Raw genomic sequence first — 13,856 nt, forward strand, 5'->3', positions numbered from 1 at the left:
GACACTCACAGATATGTAATATTGGACCATTTTGTTCAATAAACAAATGACCACGTATAATTTTTTTTTTGTCTCATTTCATTAATTGGGTTCTCTTCATCTACTTTTAGGACTTGTGTGAAAATTTGGTAATATTTATGCAGACATAGAAAATTCTGAACGGTTCACAAACTTTCAAGTAATACTGTATATGATTATGCAAATGGTACATATTTTGTTTTAATAAAAATGTTATACATGAAAAAAACTATATATATATATATATATATATATATATATATATATATATATATATATGCATTCACTAGGAGTGGACAAAGTACTCAGAAATTAGACTTAAGTGAAAATACAGATATTGTTATTCAATTAATATTGGAAGTATCCAGCCAAACATACTCAAGTGAAAGTATTTAATCAATGAAAACATTTAATCACTGCTTGTAATATTAGCAACCAGTTGATGTGCTGCCTAGCTATTTATATTAGCTACTGGAATTGATGCTAGTCTAACCTTGCATTAGCAAAGAAAAGAGGCTAACTTGCATAAATATAGCCAGTTAATATTTGCAAATTAGCTAAACTTACCACAACATGCTTTTTAAAAATATTTATTAGACGGAGGTCGTGCCTTCTAGGATGGCAAAGGAGACACTTCATTTTATAAAAGTCTTTGCTTACTCTAGCACATTTATTAATCTTTTTTCTACATTGCTTAATTGGATGATAAACTGAAATGATTGGATGATAAACTGGGCCCATTCGATTGACATATAGCAGACAGACATTGCCTGTATTAGAGAAGAAGAAACTTGAGATTTGTAAGATTTGTGTTGAGATTTTGAAGCTCTAAATAAAATGTAAGGAGTAAAAGTATGTTTATTTCTTTAGAATATAATTAAGAGAAACAGTATTCAAGCAATACTCAAGTATAAATAAGCCAAAATAATACTTAAGTATAATAATGAAGTATAATTACTCAAGTTTTTTTCACCCCTGATATTCACAATTATAACTCAACGGCAGTGTTGTTACCTGTTAAAATTATGAAGAATTTGTGGAAGATATCAGTTACATTCATTTATCCATTTAAATTATTAAGCTATAGACAGCTTTCATATAACAGAACAGTGCAAGCATGAGATTTTTAACTTCTTAATTTGATTACCCAAAAATATAGGATATGAAAAAAAAAAATTCTCATTTCCATACTTTATCATACACTCAGCATCGAAACCAATTTTTTTTTCTCATATTGCATTGAGACACAGGTTGATTTTTAACAAGATTCTGTCTTCCACGTTTTATTTTACACTGAAGAAGTGTTTAGTTACACCATCACGTAAGAACACAGGTCAGCAAAACTATATAGAAATATGTCACCATCAGCTGGCATGAACTAAAATTACAAAATTTTTTTTACAGATATGTCAATCGAGTAGATTAATTAATATTTCAATATGATACTAGATCTCTGGGTATTGATGGCAGGCTATATGATGCTGATCCTATACTGACAAACCTCTGCTTTCAAGTTACAACAATTTGTGCCAGTACTGTAAGAAGAGACAGAGAACGACAAATTTTGCATGAATTCAAAGGCAGTTTACTTTTCCCCAACACATGAAAGGAACTCTATTTACAAAAGCCATACTGAGGAGTAACTTATTTTCAGAGAAATTTACACAAGGGAAATATGAAATGAATAGTCTGTCACACAGTTCATTTATGTCTATGCACACAACAATTCTTCATTTCAGAAGAATGTATGTACCATGGTAACAGGTAGTCACAATAAAATCCCCTCGGATTCATCTTCTTGGGATAAGCATAAAACAATAATACTCTCAAGACAACACATTTCTCAAATGGCAGGTCCAGGAAATCCCCCCCCCCCCCCCCCCCCCACACACACACACACACAACAAATAAAATTCAAAGACAAAATTTACAAACACACCACTTGACAGGCCATGAAAACTTTTGTCCACTCAGAGGGTTAACCAGCGTTCCAGAAATGTGCATAGGTGTCTGTTTCCCTCAACATCTTTTTTGAGAATATTCTTTTTTGTTGTTTTTTCAGGAGATGAGAGAAGTATGATACTGGTAACACCAAATGCGCTCTTGAACCATTATGAATGATTCACTTGGAAAGAATCCAGGAGGAATTGGGAGAGAGATAATAAGAGAGGGACAGAGGTAATGAGAGAGAGAGAGAGAGAGAGAGAGAGAGAGAGAGAGAGAGAGCGAGCACAAATGGAGTGGGAGACAGAGAGATATATATATAGAGAGAGAGAGCACCCATCTATAGCCCATTGTGCAAATTAAGAGTGCTAATCAAACAGAGGAATAAACAAGAAAGGGTGAGAACAGCACAGGCTAAAGTCACCAAACTTCCAGGATGTTCAGTCCAGTCCTTTTGAGAAATAAATAATACAGAATTATGGCGCACTCAAGCCAACTGTGCTTATCAAATGTCCATGGACATGCCACTGTGAACATGTCCAGGAAATGTGACATTGAACTGAGCTGAATTGGTGGGGTGAGACAAGGAAAAAGGTTTCTCTTCTACCCAATCAAGCTGGGTAGACACTTCATCTCAAACCCTCACGTCACCCAACACCCCCAACCAATCACCGACCACCTTACTGTGCTCATCATTGCTCTGAGATGCTGTCTCTTTCAGTCAAAAAGCAAAGTACAAAATGTCCAATCCCTAGCTATAAGTACAGGGCCATATTTATTCTTTTTATATTAATATTTATATATTTATATGTTTAGATATGTACAGCTCTATGCTTTTGCAGTCCCACAGGAGGGTCTTGATGATATCAACACATGGACTAGTGGTTTGTAAGTCTGTTAGAGATGAATGTGTGTGGTTCTTTTTTTTTTTTACTAAGAGGATTAGCCTGGGCCACACTAGTGTAACGCTGTGGTCTATAGAGGACGCTAGTAGACCCAGGACACAGGCACCCACTGAGCGTTGGTAGACACTACATCAATGGCTTCCTCCAGTAGCCGGATGGTTTCATCGATCTCATTGTTGATGATGGTCATATCAAAGTAGTGAGCATAGGACTTCTGCAGGGCCTCAGATTCTTTCTGCAGCCTTTGCAGAGACTCATCCTGATATAGGAGAGGAGGGGAAGAAGAATCAGAGTGAGCTGAGTATAATGAGTAACACACAGAAGGCTTTCTTTTAGTTTTAATGTTGGACTGTGTAACATGATAGGTCACTCAGGATATGGATATATAATAGTCATTAATCATAATGAGCCAATCGGTCTATTGCAACAAACAGAGTACTTCAGTAACATCATTATGATGTCACTCAGAATAAGTAATAAATAAAATTGTCATAAATCATTATGAGCTGAATTCAGCGTCTTTTAGTGCTATAACTTGGATTTCAATCACTTGAATGGCCAAGTGCACAAAAGCTAAATGCTAAAATGCTAACATTGCCCAAACAGACACAGAGCTCCAATGATAGTTGCTGTAACAAGTAGCGCACCTGGGTAACATTTTGTCACTCAGGTTAAGTGAAATCTAGTCATCATTATTCACGAGCCAATTGTGAGTAAAATTTTGCTAGAACTTGGGTTTTAATAGCTTTTGACCAAATGGGCAAAAGCTAAATATTAAAATGCTAACAGTAGCCAGCCCTTACAGGTATATGGAGTTCTGTAGCATGCTACTATAACAAGCAGAGTATGCCTGTATCATGATAAAAAGATAGTCACTCAGGATAAATATAAATTGTCATTAATTTCCAACCACAATAAATCAGCACCTGCCGAGGGGAGATGCTAATCTAAGAGTTAGGTTAGAGTCTAAGGAACAAAGAAGTGAATAAAAAACAAGCTAGTTAGTTGGAGAAAACAGTTAGTTGGAGAATTCTACACAAGAACTGTGTGCTGCGTAAAATGTAAACAGATTGCATTACAGTTGAGGACAAAAGATTGCAAATGGTTCTTGAATGGAAAAAAGAATATGCACATTTATTTTACAACATCTAAGAAAACAAACGCAAATAAAAATGACATTCAAATTTTAAAAAACAACAGAAATATATTTACAAATTTAGATGTAAAACACACACATTATCATCCTTGGAGGAAAGGGCAAACCTTTTTCTGTTGTGCCACTCAGGAGGCAGAAATTATAATTGCCTTTTTCATTATGTCCTATGGCTGTGCAAACTTTTGTGCTCAACTGTAAACATTACATACACAAGAGATAACTTAAGTGTATTGACGGCTTATAGCAGGGGTCTTCAATCTTATCCTCACAGGACCAGTGTGGCTGCAGGCTTTTATTCCAAGCAAGCAGGAGCTATATTTGATTCCACTTGGTTAATCGGTTCATATTAGTCACCAGTGCCTCTTATTTGGCTGGAATAAAAGCCTGTAGCCACATGGGCACTTTGTGCATAAGCTTGAAGACACCTGGCTTATAGAAACACAATTCTAAACACTCGCATAGACACACAGCCTACACATGTACTTACAGGCAGTTTTCTGCACCACCTTGGGAGCTGAGTGCAGTGACAGGAAATGCCAAAGAAAAGAGTCACATAGAAACAACATGCAAAATGACTGACACATGCAGCATGCAATGAGCCACAAGCAAGTACAGAATGTTGTGAGGCTAGAAAGACTAGATCATATTATCATAAAAGTAATCAATCCAGTTGAAGGCAGACAGAAGTCATGATTGAAATTAAATTAAAAGGAAGGAGGGAAAACCAGCTTAAACTTGAGCAATGGGTTGTATGTGCTAAATGCGAGAAAGAGATATTTTTTGGTTATGTGTATTGGAGGAAAACAGTGCTCACCTCATTCATACCAGGGGTGACAGTAGGTGCAGCGATAAAAATGACATAGGGAGCGAATTCAGCTGTCCGCAAAACTTTCAGTGCCTGTCAAAAACCGGAGAATTATCAGTAACACATTACTGACCAAAGCAACACAATATCAGAACAATTAGTCAGAAAAGGATTTGTCTGGTACCTGCGGCTCTACATCCAGGATGGAGATCATGCCCAGCTCATGTATCTTTCGGATGGTCTCCAGACGTGTGCCATACATAGCATCCTCATGGCTACCGTACTCCAGGTACTCATTGTTTGAGATGTCCTGCATCATCTGGTCATGTGACACAAAGTAGTAATTCTTGCCATTTTCCTCATCCTTTTTAGGAGGTCTGGTCGTGTCTGGGCAAGGTTGGGGGAAAACGCATTAGAGTCCTGATATACAGTGGTGCTTGAAAGTTTAGGAACCCTTTAGAATTTTCTATATTTCTGCATAAATATGACCCTAAAATCAGATTTTCACACAAGTCTTAAAACAGATAAAGAAAACCAAATTAAAGGATTGGGACAAAAATATTATACTTTGTTTATTTATTTATTGAGGAAAATTATACAATATTACATATCTGTGAGTGGCAAAAGTATGTGAACTTTTGCTGTCAGTATCTGGTGTGACACCCTTGTACAGCAATAACTGCAACTAAACATTTCCGGTAACTGTTGATCAGTCCTGCACATCGGCTTGGAGGAATTTTAGCCCATTCCTCAGTACAGAACAGTTTCAACTCTGGGATGTTGGTGGGTTTCATCACATAAACTGCTTGCTTCAGGTCTTTCCACAACATTTCTATTGGATTAAGGTCAGGACTTTGACCTTATTTATTCTTCTTTAACCATTCTTTCATAGAATGACGTGCATAGGGTTGTTGTCTTGCTGCATTCCCCACTTTCACACTTTCACTTTAACATTAGCCAATGTGAGAGAGGCCTTTAGTTGGTTAGAAGTTACCCAGGGTCCTTTGTAGTGATCTATGTTGATTGATCACTCCAGGGTAGAGTAACAATGGTCTTGAATTTCCTCCATTTGTACGCAATCTGTCGGACTGTGGATTGGTGGAGTCCAAACTCTTTAGAGATGGTTTTTTAACCTTTTCCAGCCTAATGTGCCTCAACACCCCTTTTCCTGAGGTCCTCGGACATTTCCTTTGTTCATGCCATGATACACTTCCACAAACATCTGCTGTGAAGATCAAACTATGATAGATCCCTGTTCTTTAAATAAAACAGGACACTCACTCACACCTGCCTGTCATCTCATTGAAAACTCCAGACTCTAATTTCACCTTCAAATTAAGTGATAATCCTAGAGGTTCACATAATTTTGCCACTCACAGATATGTAATATTGGATCATTTTCCTCAATAAATAAATGACCAAGTATAATATTTTCTTCTCAATTGTTTAATTGGGTTCTATTTGTCTAATTTTAGTACTTTTTGTGTGAAAATCTGCTGATGTTTAAGGTTATATTTATGCAGAAATATAGAAAATTCTAAAGGGTTCACAAACTTTCAAGCACCACTGTTTATGGCTGTAGCCACAAATCTGCAGGTATTTGTGGTGGAATGCATCAGTGTTCTCACTAGTGTCTGCCAACATAACATGAATGTGTGCCCTAGGGGGTAGTGTCCAAAACAATAATGTGTAGAAAATACATAAAAACAAATAAATCTCATGGTTAACTGTAGCAGAAAATGGGCAGAAGACTCAAACCGTTGGATGCACTGAAGAATTTTGCTGTTTACATTGTACTTGATCATTTGTGCCAATATGACACTCAACCTTCATAGAGAAAAAACAGGGGATTGTAGATTATATTTAAGGGCTTGTATTTAGTTATTATAAATCTTTGTCTATTATTCATCTCAGCCCACCTTCAGTCAATCTTCCTCAAATAAATTCCTTTCCTTTTGTAATTTGTTTTTATTAGGGTTGGGTATTGTGACCAATCTGGTGATTCGATTCGATTCTTATTTATGTGGTTTTCAATTTGAGCCGATTCAATATCAATTAGTTATTTATATTTCATTTAAAATGTTAGTTTTGCAGACATGGAATCCATGTTTTAATATAAATGCTGGTAACTAAAACCCTCCTACTTAGCTATATTACTGAAATACACATTTACATTAACAATAGAGCCCACACAATTATGTTTAATTACTTTTTACTTTGAGGAACAAACATTGTAACAAGAAATCATAAATATGTGCATCAATTCACACAAGGTAAGCACAAACTGCACACGGCACATTACTGTAAATAAAATTATATGTATATATATATATATATATATATATATATATATATATATATATATATATATATATGTATATATGTATATGTATATATATATATATATATATATATATATATATGTATATATGTATATGTATATATATATATATATATATATATATATATATATATAAACGTTGTAAATGTGCAAAAGTGATATTCATTAACAATTTGAAACATACTTAAGAAATAAAACTGTTTTCAAATTTCAAAACATGAAAGATGGTAACATCTTCAGGATGAGAGATAAAGTACAGATAATATTCACATCCTCTCAAGTAAAGTTGTATTAAGAATTGTTTCATTAAATTGAAGATCGATTAAAATCGGAGAATCGATATTTTTTACCCAGTTTTAGCCCTAGTTTTTATAAGCATGAAAACTGACAAGTGTAGCAGCACAGCAGTAAACAATACATAAACTTTCCCCAAATCCCTCTCCCTCATTTTCTGATTTCTAAGCCTAATGATCTTTTCAGAATCACTGCATGCTGCCGCACAATCTCTCTTTGCTCACTACTAGTGTTGATGTCAACCAGCAAACATCTGTATAGGTATGCTGTAAAGTATGTGACTTACGTGGGATGGGGTAAGCAAATCTGTTTGGGTGCTTTGTGATTAGTGTATTCTTGATGTGTCGCCTGCCAACACCATGGGCTCCTATAGAAAGAAGCATGTTATAGCAGGAGGACAGTGGACACAGCCACACATACAGAAAATGCCACGCAGCCACATACCTAATAACACCAGTGTTTTTCTCTTGAAAGCAGGCAACTTCACAACTTCTTCATATGTGACAAGATCTAGTTGGTCAAACACTGCAGGACAACGGAGAGGTGAAAAGATGTAGAACTGTTTGATACAATGTGGAAGCAGTGAGAGAATATGGTGTGATGTCAGTGAGGTGAAAATCCTCTTCTGTGTGGATTCAGACCCCCCCACCCCCACCCCCCCAAAAACAAACAAACAAAAAAACAAAAACAAAACCAAGAAACAAACAAAAAAACGCAAACAACAACAACAACAACAAAACAAACAAACCAACAAAAAACATACCAGTACTGTGGTCTGTATTAGCCTGAAAAACTGTAATAGTATTGGATTATGTGTTTTCTCTATTTCCCATTACAATCCACCAATGCTGGAAATATGTCATATAATTTGGATTGATATTAAAAATGTCAGATTTTCAATATTCAGTGATCCTAATTTTAAAATCATTAAGTATATCATGAAACAGGAAAACATGAAATGTGATGTGGTAGGTTGTGAATATGCATTACTGCAGGGAATAAAGGAATCTGTCCAAAGACAATGTTTTAGATCTGTAGTATCATGAGACTATTACTTTTAGAGAAGATTCAAACATAGAACAAAAATTATTTGGTCTGGAGATGAGTACCTTTAAATTCCACCATGTTCCAGTGGAGTTACAGAATTTATTGTAATTATACATAAACCTACATACTACTTGGGTGATTATACAGGAATACAAAGTAATGTGTGCGTTTTCTGTATATAACAGACACTGAATGATGAAAAAACATGCATTCCTATAAGAAAATGTGGTTACAGCTTTTAGTATTATCTTGATTGCTATGATAACATAAAACCGGTTAAAATAACATTAAAACACAGTCCACAGTGGGATCAAAGGGGTGGGGTCTAAAACATACTTCTTTCTGGTCTTTCCTGTGACATGCACAAATCGCTGACCATTCTTATCAGGGATGGACAAATCACTAGCCAAGGCACCCAGGACAAACAGATTTCATGTCTGGGAAATTACTTTTTTATTTGTAGTGGAAGGGTAGGTTTAACATTCAGAAAAACCTTTTCATTTGGTATGTAGGATTAAACTTAATGCACTTCACACTGGTACAATGTACCTCAGTGATATTAAATTAGGTTTATATACAACCAAAACACTGCACTAGGCAGCACACTGCAGCTTTTTTGGGCTTGTTAATAAAGTTATGTTATGTCCATCCCTGCTTTCCCTTTCAATTATTCAACAATTATATTAAAATTACAAATGAAAATTAAAACAAAAATTGAGACATTAGTCTGTTGTTGTACTTACATGCAAGAAGGCCATTAAGGAGAGAAAGCATGAAAAATGAACAGGGTAAGAGGAGTGGTGCATCAAAATTGGTTAAATAGACAAAATAACTGAGCTGCCATAGCAACACTGCGTGCCGCTGTAGTTGCAGGCGCAAAGAAAACAGACACAGTAGCACATTGCTGGAGAGGACAGCACAAAGCCATGCACAATCAGTCAAATCAAACTATTTGCAAGAAAACAAGGCTTCTTTCTTCTCAGTTCTTTTGTTTTTGTTATAACCTGAAGACATCTGGGTTTAAGATCAAAAGATGAATGAGACGATATAGCAGAATTTCAGCCTCCATTTCCTGATATTTACATCTAGATATGTTTAACAATTTAGAACATGGCATTTTGGTAGCAGACCACCCAATTTTAGGTGAGCAAAAGTACTGGAACAAATATTCTTAGAAAATTTGTAACTTAAAGTAGTAAATTAAAGCAATAAATCCATCAAGCCGAGGACACACTGACATCTCCAAACTGTTGCATTCTTCTTTTCCATGCTTGTAATACAGCTTCTTTCACTTATCGGTTGTTTTGGGGGGTTTCTTCCTTCAGTCTCCCCTTCTAGTGAAATGCTTGTTTAGTTGGGTTAAGGTCTGGTGATTGACTTGGGCAGTGTAAAACCTTGTTTTTGAGGTTTCCAATATTCCAAAAAGTCCCATGTTCTAAGTTGTTTAATGCATCTAAATGTAAAGATCAGATAATGAAACTCTGATCTACCGTCTGATATTCATCTTTTGATCTCAAACCCAAATGTCTTCAGTGTATAGCAAAAAAAAAGAAAAGAATTGGTATTGCCATTCCAATACATTCAGAAGGAACTTATATATACTCAGCAATATAGCAATATATACTCAGACTATATTTTAAAGATAATTTTGTAAAATCCAAATAAGCTTTATAGATCTTTATTGGAAAGGGTTTAAACAATGTTTTTCATGCTTGTTCAATGAACCATAAAAAATTATTGCACATGCACCTGTGGAACAGTTCTTAAAACAGGCAGTAGGCAATTAAGATCACAGTTACAATAAGTTAGGACACTAAAGAGACCTTTCTACTGACTCTGAAAAACACCAGAAGAAAGATGCCTAGGGTGCCTGCTCACCTGCGTGAACATGCAGCAGGGAGGCGTGAGGACTGCAGATGTGACCAGAGCAATAAACTGCAATCTCTGTAATGTAAGACGCCTAAGACAGTGCTATAGCGAGACAGGAAGGACAGCTGATCATCCTTGCAGTGTAAAATTATATGAAACTATGTGTGTCCCCAGACGTGATCGAGAACTAGCCTTGGTGGAAGAGTGGGGTAACATCTCTCAGCAAGAACTGACAATTCTGGTGCAGTCCATGAGGACCCCCCCAGCTTTGTTCAGGGACTCATTATTCCATTTTTGTTCATCAAATGTCTGTGAAACTTGTTCAGTTTATGTCCCAGTTGTTGAATGTTTTTATGTTAATACAAATATTTACACATTAAGAAATTTGCTGGAAATAAAAGAAGTTGAATGTGAGAGGATGTTTCTTTTTTTGCCACAATATTCTAATTTTTTTTAGATGCACCTGAGAAAACACACACACACACACGTGTGTGTGTGTGTACATACATCCAGGTGCATCTCAAAAAATTTGAATATTGTGGAAAAGTTCATTTTTTCCCTGTAGTTTAATTCAAAAAGTAGAACTTTAATGTATTATAGATTCATTACACATAAAGTGAAATAGTTCAAGCCTTTTTTGTTTTAATCTTGATGATTATGTCTTACAGCTCATGGAAATCAAAAATCCAGTAAGCCGTAATCATCAAGATTAAAACAAAAAAGGCTTGAAATATTTCACTTTATGTGTAATGAATCTAGAATATACCAAAGTTCCACTTTAAAAAAAAATAAAATAAAAAAAACTTTTCCATGATATTCAAAATTTTTGAGATGCACCTGTATATACACAAAGTGGTGCTTGAAAGTTTGTGAACTCTTAACTCTAGAATTTTCTATATTTCTGCATAAATATGACCTAAAACAGCGTCAGATTTTCAGATGTCCTAAAAGTGGACATAGAGAACCCAGTTAAACAAATGATATTTTTCCAATAGTTTCTGGCTTGTCCACATGAACTTTAGAAAATGCAGAAATGTTCTTTTTAGAAAGCAGTGACGTGCAACCCTGCCATGCACACCATTGTTGTTCAGTGTTCTCCTGATGGTGGACTCAAACATTAACATTAGCCAATGTGAGCGAGGCCTTTAGTTGCTTAGAAGTGACCCTGGGTTCCTTTGTGACCTTGTGGACTGTTACACGTCTTGCTCTTGGAGTGATCTTTATTGGTTAACCACTTCTGGGGAGGATAATAGTGGTGGATAATAGTGAATTTCCTCCGTTTGTACACAATCTTGATGTTTTAGGTCAAAATTGTGCAGAAATATACAAACTTGTAAAGAATTCACAAACTTTCAAGCACCACTGTGTGTGTGTGTGTGCGCACTTATATTTAAAGGGCAATGCTTAAAATCTTGCAGATACAGGTCAAGAGCCTCAGTTAGTGTTCACATCAAACATCAGAATGGGGGAAAATGTCTCAATGACTGTGGCAAGGTTGTTGGTGCCAGATGGGCTGGTTTGAGTATTTCATAAACTGCTAATTTTCATGCATAACAGTCTCTAGCGAAGTAGTGCAAAACACAAGCCATATATGGTCGTGAGCTGTATACAGGCCACATGATGGTTTGGTCCACCACTTGAGCTAAGGACTCAAATATGTGGGAAAAAATTATAATACAGTCCCTGCTTTATCCAATCTGACTTTTATTGACACATAGAGGCAGTTACTAGTCTATCTCTTTTTTTTTTTTTTTGCCATTGTTTGGCGCAGTTTCCAAGCCAGGAGTGTTCCAGGAGAATTGGACAATGGCATATTTCTATGAGGAAATAAACCACAAACTCCATTGTTTAATCTGCTCCCTGCAAGTGGCTGTGCCCAAAGAATTTAATATTTGAAGGCACTATAAAACCAATCATGGCAAAAAGTATGACCAGTACACTGGATAACTATGGACAGACAAGGTAAACAAGCTAATTGCAGCTATCACAAAGCAACAGTCTGTCTTCAGTCATAGTAGTAAGTATGATGCTGCCCTGAAGGCTAGTTTTATCACTGATCAAGAAATCACATTGGCATCAAAGCCATTTTCTAATGTAGAGTTCGTTAAAACAAGCATGTTGAAGGCAGTTTAACTGGTATGCCCTGACAAGTGACATGCTTTTGCTAATACACACTATGTTTGCTAATATAAGCAGACTTAGTTACCCACTTAGTGGAAAACCTGGACAGGTAGTTGAAGGAGAGAGTAAAATCTTTCACTTGTTTTCCATCACAGTAGATGAGAGCACAGTTTTGCCATTTTCATCAAAGGTGTTAATCACTGAAGAGGTTGTTGAACTCATTTCAATGACAGACACAGCTACTGATATTGATATTTTCACTTGCTTGGTTGGCTCCTTGGACAAGCTACACTATATGGCCTAAATTATGTGGACACCTGACCATCACACCCATATTTGCCCATTCAAAACCATGGGCATTAACACAATGTTGGTACCCCCATTTGCTGTTATAACAGCTCCCACTCTTCTGGGAAGGCTTAGCACTAGATTTTGGAACATGGCTGTGAGAATTTTTACTCATTTAGCCACAAGAGCATTAGTGATGATGGGCACTGATGTCAAATGAGAAGGCCTGACACACAGCTGATGTTCCAATTCATCCCAAAATTGTTCAGTGGGGCTGAGGTCACTGCTCGGGTAACTCGAGTTCTTCCACATTAACCTGGTCAAAACCATGTCTTTATGGCCTGCTTTTTGCACAGGGGAATAGTCATGATAAAACATATTTAGACCCTTTTGTTCCAGCGAAGGGAAATGTTAATGCTACAGCATACAAACTCATTATAAACAATTGTGGCTTTGTAGCAACAGTTTGGGGAAGGCCCACAACATATGGGTGTGATGGTGTCCACATACTTTTGGACATATAGTGTAGGTTTGGATTTAGCACTAATGGCATACCATCAACATGTGGAAAGAAAGCATAATGTTGCAGCTAGACCAAATGTCAACAAAAGGTTATCACAAATTAATTGTGTTATGTTTATTGTTATTGGCTTATTGTAGTCAAACAAATAGGCCAGCCACTGTTGCAAATTTGAATAATCATATAAAATTATATAGGCACATGCTATTAATTACAAGTTCAATTCTATTCAATTCTATTTTATTTACAAGTTATGGGATGTATTGATGTGGCCCCTTTATTGTAAGATTTTGTCTAATGTGCCCCCCAACCCCAAATGAATTTGCTACCCCTGCTCTAGAGTTTACACAGAATGGTGTGAAAAACAAAAACCATCCAGCAAGAATCAGTTCTGGGCAGAAAGGCCTTGTTAATATCAGAGGAGAATGGCCAGACTGGTTTGAGCTGCCAGGATATGATCAATTAAATAACCACTCTTTACAATCGTGGTGAACAGAAAAGAATCTCAGAACACGTTAGAATTTGAGCCGGATGGTCTACAACAGCAG

At 36.2% G+C, this 13,856-nt stretch overlaps 1 protein-coding gene across 4 annotated transcripts in view; it reads right to left on the minus strand.

The window, feature by feature from the left end:
- Positions 1 to 1,587: 1,587 nt before the first annotated feature.
- caskb (calcium/calmodulin-dependent serine protein kinase b) overlaps positions 1,588 to 13,856 on the minus strand; it is a 137,917-nt gene continuing 125,648 nt past the window's right edge. For all 4 annotated transcript variants that reach the window (XM_047158984.2, XM_017482101.3, XM_047158985.2 and 1 more), the window contains 5 exons: positions 7,908 to 7,988; positions 7,750 to 7,830; positions 5,013 to 5,215; positions 4,838 to 4,921; positions 1,588 to 3,126 (listed from right to left, as the gene is read on the minus strand). In XM_047158984.2, the coding sequence (XP_047014940.1) occupies positions 2,950 to 3,126; positions 4,838 to 4,921; positions 5,013 to 5,215; positions 7,750 to 7,830; positions 7,908 to 7,988 (626 nt within the window). In that variant the 3' untranslated portion in view covers positions 1,588 to 2,949. The remainder of the gene's footprint in view (positions 3,127 to 4,837; positions 4,922 to 5,012; positions 5,216 to 7,749; positions 7,831 to 7,907; positions 7,989 to 13,856) is intronic.

This window comes from Ictalurus punctatus, chromosome 12 (genome assembly GCF_001660625.3).
Source record: "Ictalurus punctatus breed USDA103 chromosome 12, Coco_2.0, whole genome shotgun sequence".
Classification (NCBI taxonomy): Eukaryota; Metazoa; Chordata; class Actinopteri; order Siluriformes; family Ictaluridae; genus Ictalurus; species Ictalurus punctatus.